The sequence below is a fragment of the Ranitomeya imitator genome, chromosome 2 (genome assembly GCF_032444005.1).
Source record: "Ranitomeya imitator isolate aRanImi1 chromosome 2, aRanImi1.pri, whole genome shotgun sequence".
NCBI lineage: Eukaryota > Metazoa > Chordata > Amphibia > Anura > Dendrobatidae > Ranitomeya > Ranitomeya imitator.
The window spans coordinates 701,459,193-701,465,192 of NC_091283.1; the positions used below are offsets into that span (position 1 = coordinate 701,459,193).

Sequence of the window (6,000 nt, forward strand, 5' to 3'; positions counted from 1 at the left end):
GAGTTTTAAAAACAACTGTAAACTGTTTTTTGCTTTGAGACCTCGATCCTCCGGTGATTCCATTCAGCAGGTAAAGATCGTAATCTCCCTGCTGCGTGGCAACCCGCAGGATTGGGCATTTTCCCTGGAATCTGGGAATCCGGCTTTGCTTAATATAGACTCCTTTTTTCAGGCTTTAGGATTATTATATGATGAACCTAATTCTGTGGATCAAGCTGAGAAGACCTTGTTGACCCTGTCTCAGGGTCAAGAGGCCGCAGAATTGTATTGTCAGAAATTCAGAAAATGGTCGGTGTTGACTAAATGGAACAATGATGCTTTGGCGGCAATTTTCAGAAAGGGTCTTTCTGAATCTGTTACAGATGTTATTGACCGGCACTTACGGGAGCGCATAACTGTGCGCGCTGTGGCGTTATCCTCAGAGCAAATTCCTGAGCCTATGCAGTGTGATAGGATTCTGTCTAGTACGGAACGACAAGGTTTCAGACGTCAGAATAGGTTGTGTTATTATTGTGGCGACGCTTCTCATGTCATTTCTGTCTGCCCTAAGCGGACAAAGAGGATCGCCAGTTCAATTACCATCAGTACTGTACAACCTAAATTTTTGTTATCTGTGTCCTTGATCTGCTCATTGTCATCATTTTCTGTCATGGCGTTTGTGGATTCAGGCCTTGAACTTAATGGATTTTGAGTTTGCCAAGCGTTGTGGTTTTCCCCTGCAGTCTTTGCAGAACCCTATTCCTTTAAGGGGCATTGATGCTATACCCTTGGCTAAAAATAAGCCCCAGTTTTGGACACAGGTGACCATGCGCATGGCGCCAGTCCATCAGGAAGATTGTCGATTTCTGGTGTTGCATAATTTGCATGATGCTATCGTGCTGGGTTTTCCGTGGTTGCAGGTACATAATCCTGTTGGATTGGAAGTCCATGTCTGTGACTAGTTGGGGTTGTCAGGGGGTTCATAATGATGTTCCTTTGATGTCAATCTCCTCTTCTTCCTCTTCTGAAATTCCAGAGTTTTTGTCTGATTTTCAGGATGTATTCGATGAGCCCAAGTCCAGTTTCCTTCCACTGCACAGGAACTGTGATTGTGCTATTGACTTAATTCCAGGCTGTAAGTTTCCCAAGGGTCGACTTTCAACCTGTCTGTGCCTGAACATACCGCCATGCGGAGCTATATTAAGGAGTCTTTGGAGAAAGGGCATATTCGACAATCTTCTTCACCGTTGGGAGCGGGGTTCTTTTTTGTTGCTAAAAAAGATGGTTCCTTGAGACCCTGTATTGATTATCGCCTCTTGAATAAGATCACGGTCAAGTTTCAATACCCTTTACCTTTGCTTTCCGATTTGTTTGCTAGGATTAAGGGAGCTAGTTGGTTTACTAAGATTGACCTTCGGATCAGATGGAAGCAACAGCCATTCATCAATTAGCAAATAACTCCTTCTACAAGAGAACACCATGAAAATAAGTAAAATAGAAATGTACACAAAAATGATACCCACATAGCATATCACACCATCTCAAACAGTATACTCCCTGGTATGATATAATCTGTGTAATAACGACCTCCCGTGGAGAGCTGTCACATCGGCGGAAGCGACTGCTCTGCAGGGGCGCCGGGATACATGAAAGAGCTACATGGTCATATACATAGATTTGGACCCCTTACTCATTTCCTATGGAATTTGCAAACATGTGCGGCACTTGCAGTTTTGGACTTGCAGTGAGACAAAAAAAACACTGCTAGCAGCGTTTTTTTCCATTGCTGCAAGTACCTCATTTGCCGGATTGCGGCAAAACCACAAGTGCCGCACATGTCCACAAGTCCCATAGGGAATGAATGAGGCCAAACGCAGTGTTGCCATAAGTGATGCTTTATGTGGCAGATGTGGAAAAACTGCCGGATGTGGCAAAAATTGCCGATGTGAAAGTAGCCTAAGTCTCTGCCGACAGTCTGCATTAGTCATAATCACCAATGAGGGAGGCAGCACGAAAAGTGCCTAGGGCAGCATAAACTCTACGGCTCTGTCTGTAACCCTATGTGTCAGTGATGAGTGACCTAGATTGAGTGCACTGTCTCTGTTATTCCATATATGTACACCCTACCCTTTTTTTTCTTTATTGTGTGCACACTGCTATCATCCTAGTAGTGCATTATATAATAATAATATTTAATATATAATTAACACAGGCCATCTGGCCCTCTGTTTCTGACTTGCAGTTTTATAGGGTATAATAGGAGTGTAGGGACAGCCATCACACGAGCGGGGGCGCCAGTCTTGTATTTCTTAGGGTGCCAACCTCCGCACCTAGGTAGGCACTCAGTTAGAGCTGATATCTAGGGACAGGTCACTCATCTCCACCCATCGGCTGAGTGAGCTTGTTGTGACATAGCAGCACTTTATACCATCACTACCTAGACATTATCATATTGGGTGCTGCTAGGTGTTTCTTGTCTGTTTATGAGGTATAGGACTGGGTGTGTTCTGTTGATGGAGGTATTTCTGATGTAGGCTTTTTGTGGCATTATTAGTATTATAAGATTGTAGCTTACCAGTTAGTCAGAGAGAATAGGGTATTTAATTGTTTGTTTTTCCTTTTCCCCATTATCTCTCAGCCCGATCTATATAGGCATTTGTTTCACTTAGGGGGATTATTTTTCTTTATTCTATTTATTAATAATAAAGGTAATATTTTAATTATAGGGGCCTCTTCTTTGGTAAACTGGTGTAATTTCACCCCTGCGTTCATATTTATTTGTCAGAACATTTCAGTGAGATCCCTAACAGTAGTACCATATGTTTGTCAAGAGGAGGCTGGAAATAGAGAGATCAGCTATGGATGTAATTACCTGTGGGTGTTAAAATACAACAAAATGGCACAAACAAAAAAGCATTGTATGCTGGGCATTTCACATTTTACTGTTGGACTTTCAGGAAGCATCTGTAATACAAATTTCAGGAAAGATCAGAAGACAAAGTATAAAAACTACTTCTTGTGTAGAATCATTTTATAGAAGACAATTTCTGATAGATCATTAGAGATAGTATTTGTTACAATTGAATGACTTATTAGAGAGAAAGATGTCCATATACTGCTATTACACAGACCCTCTGCTGTCCGTGTACCACTATGTATTACTATTGACCATTACTTTTTAAACTTCCCTGAACTGCCTTCACATTTTCTAAACTGTGAGATGGCTGCTACAGAACAGAGTCCACACGTGAACATTGCACAACCTGGTTGAACATTCTGTATTCTGTACACAGAATATTTTTGCTTTATTTATATCTCACCATAAAAGTTTTACTGATTAATTATTTATGAGTACATATATATTGCAACCAGTTTAACACTTACCTAATCCATGAATAGACACTTTGAAATATATAACAGCAAAACAGAAAATTACAGAGTTCTGCATGGCTCTGCTCTACAGAAAGTCCCAGGATATGTGCCATGTATAAGAATGTGATATTTGCTTGTTATATTTGTGTTGATTTCTCAATTGCTGAAACAGCAAGATGGTAAAGGATTCCTGCCAATGACTAAAATTGCTGATAAAGAGGTACAAACTCATAGGTTACATACAAAACAACTAGATTAAAAGGAAATGTATCAGCTAATATATTTCTATTTATTAAAAAGGGTATTTCCAATCAGTGGAACACCAGCCAATACTGATATTGTAGGGGATGCAATTCTGTTGTAGCGCTACTTCCCCTTTTTAAACTTCTCAGCGTCTAAGCAGCATGGTCTAAGCAGTTACCCTTTAGGCTATGTTCACACTTTCAGGATTTGCAGTACAGATATAATACAGTGCAATTAAATACAGTTTTGAAAACCCAATCCACATGTATTAAAATGTCATGCTGCAAATTATTTAACCTTTTAAAGACTAGACCATTTTGGGACTTTACGATAAAGTAATTTTGTTTTGTTTCTTCATTGTTGCATTCCATATTGTTTTTTAACCCCTTCATGACCCAGCCTATTTTGACCTTAAAGACCTTGCCGTTTTTTGCAATTCTGACCAGTGTCCCTTTATGAGGTAATAACTCAGGAACGCTTCAAAGGATCCTAGCGGTTCTGAGATTGTTTTTTCGTGACATATTGGGCTTCATGTTAGTGGTAAATTTAGGTCAATAAATTCTGTGTTTATTTGTGATAAAAACGGAAATTTGGCGAAAATTTTGAAAATTTCGCAATTTTCACATTTTGAAATTTTATTCTGTTAAACCAGAGAGTTATGTGACACAAAATAGTTAACAAATAACATTTCCCACACATCTACTTTACATCAGCACAATTTTGGAAACAAAATTTTTTTTTGCTAGGAAGTTATAAGGGTTAAAATTTGACCAACGATTTCTCATTTTTACAACGAAATTTACAAAACCATTTTTTTTAGGGACCACCTCACATTTGAAGTCAGTTTGAGGGGTCTATATGGCTGAAAATACCCAAAAGTGACACCATTCTAAAAACTGCACCCCTCAAGGTGCACAAAACCACATTCAAGAAGTTTATTAACCCTTCAGGTGCTTCACAGCAGCAGAAGCAACATGGAAGGAAAAAATTAACATTTAACTTTTTAGTCACAAAAATGATTTTTCAGCAACAATTTTTTTATTTTCCCAATGGTAAAAGGAGAAACTGAACAACGAAAGTTGTTGTCCAATTTGTCCTGAGTACGCTGATACCTCATATGTGGGGGTAAACCACTGTTTGGGCGCACGGCAGGGCTTGGAAGGGAAGGAGCGCCATTTGACTTTTTGAATGAAAAATTGGCTGCACTCTTTAGCGGACACCATGTCACGTTTGGAGAGCCCCCGTGTGCCTAAAAATTGGAGCTCCCCCACAAGTGACCCCATTTTGGAAACTAGACGCCCCAAGGAACTTATCTAGATGCATAGTGAGCCGTTTAAACCCCCAGGTGCTTCACAAATTGATCTGTAAAAATGAAAAAGTTCTTTTTTTTCACAAAAAATTTCTTTTCGCCTCAATTTTTTTATTTTCACATGGGCAATAGGATAAAATGGATCCTAAAATTTGTTGAGCAATTTCTCCCGAGTACGCCGATACCTCATATGTGGGGGTGAACCACTGTTTGGGCACACAGCAGGGCTCGGAAGGGAAGGCGCGCCTTTTGACTTTTTGAATGGAAAATTAGCTCCAATTGTTAGCGGACACCATGTCGCATTTGGAGAGCCCCTGTGTGCCTATGCATTGAAGCTCCCCCACAAGTGACCCCATTTTGGAAACTAGACCCCCCAAGGAACTTATCTAGATGCATACTGAGTACTTTAAACCCCCAGGTGCTTCACAGAAGTTTATAATGCAGAGCCATGAAAATAAAAAATAATTTTTCTTTTCTCAAAAATGATTTTTTAGCCTGGAATTTCCTATTTTGCCAATGGTAATAGGAGAAATTGGACCCCAAATGTTGTTGTCCAGTTTGTCCTGAGTACGCAGATACCCCATATGTGGGGGTAAACCACTGTTTGGGCGCACGGCAGGGCTCAGAAGGGAAGGCACGCCATTTGGCTTTTTAAATGGAAAATTAGCTCCAATCATTAGCGGACACCATGTCGCGTTTGGAGAGCCCCTATGTGCCTAAACATTGGAGATCCCCCACAAATGACCCCATTTTGGATACTAGACCCCCAAAGGAACTAATCTAGATGTGTGGTGAGCACTTTGAACCCTCAAGTGCTTCACAGAAGTTTATAACGCAGAGCCATGAAAATAAAATAAAAAATTTCTTTTCTCAAAAATGATTTTTTAGCCCGCAATTTTTTATTTTCCCAAGGGTAACAGGAGAAATTTGACCCCAAAAGTTGTTGTCCAGTTTCTCCTGAGTACGCTGATACCCCATATGTGGGGGTAAACCACTGTTTAGGCACATGCTGGGGCTCGGAAGTGAAGTAGTGACGTTTTGAAATGCAGACTTTGATGGAATGCTCTGCGGGCGTCACGTTGCGTTTGCAGAGCCCC

The 6,000-nt window shown here is 40.5% G+C and overlaps 1 protein-coding gene across 1 annotated transcript in view; it reads right to left on the minus strand.

Moving 5' to 3' along the window:
• Positions 1-3,479, minus strand: part of LOC138667696 (uncharacterized) — a 54,409-nt gene extending 50,930 nt beyond the window's left edge. Inside the window, exon 1 of the mRNA XM_069755813.1 lies at positions 3,364-3,479. Within this exon, the coding sequence (XP_069611914.1) occupies positions 3,364-3,427 (64 nt within the window). The 5' untranslated portion in view covers positions 3,428-3,479. The remainder of the gene's footprint in view (positions 1-3,363) is intronic.
• Between the last annotated feature and the right edge of the window lie 2,521 nt (positions 3,480-6,000).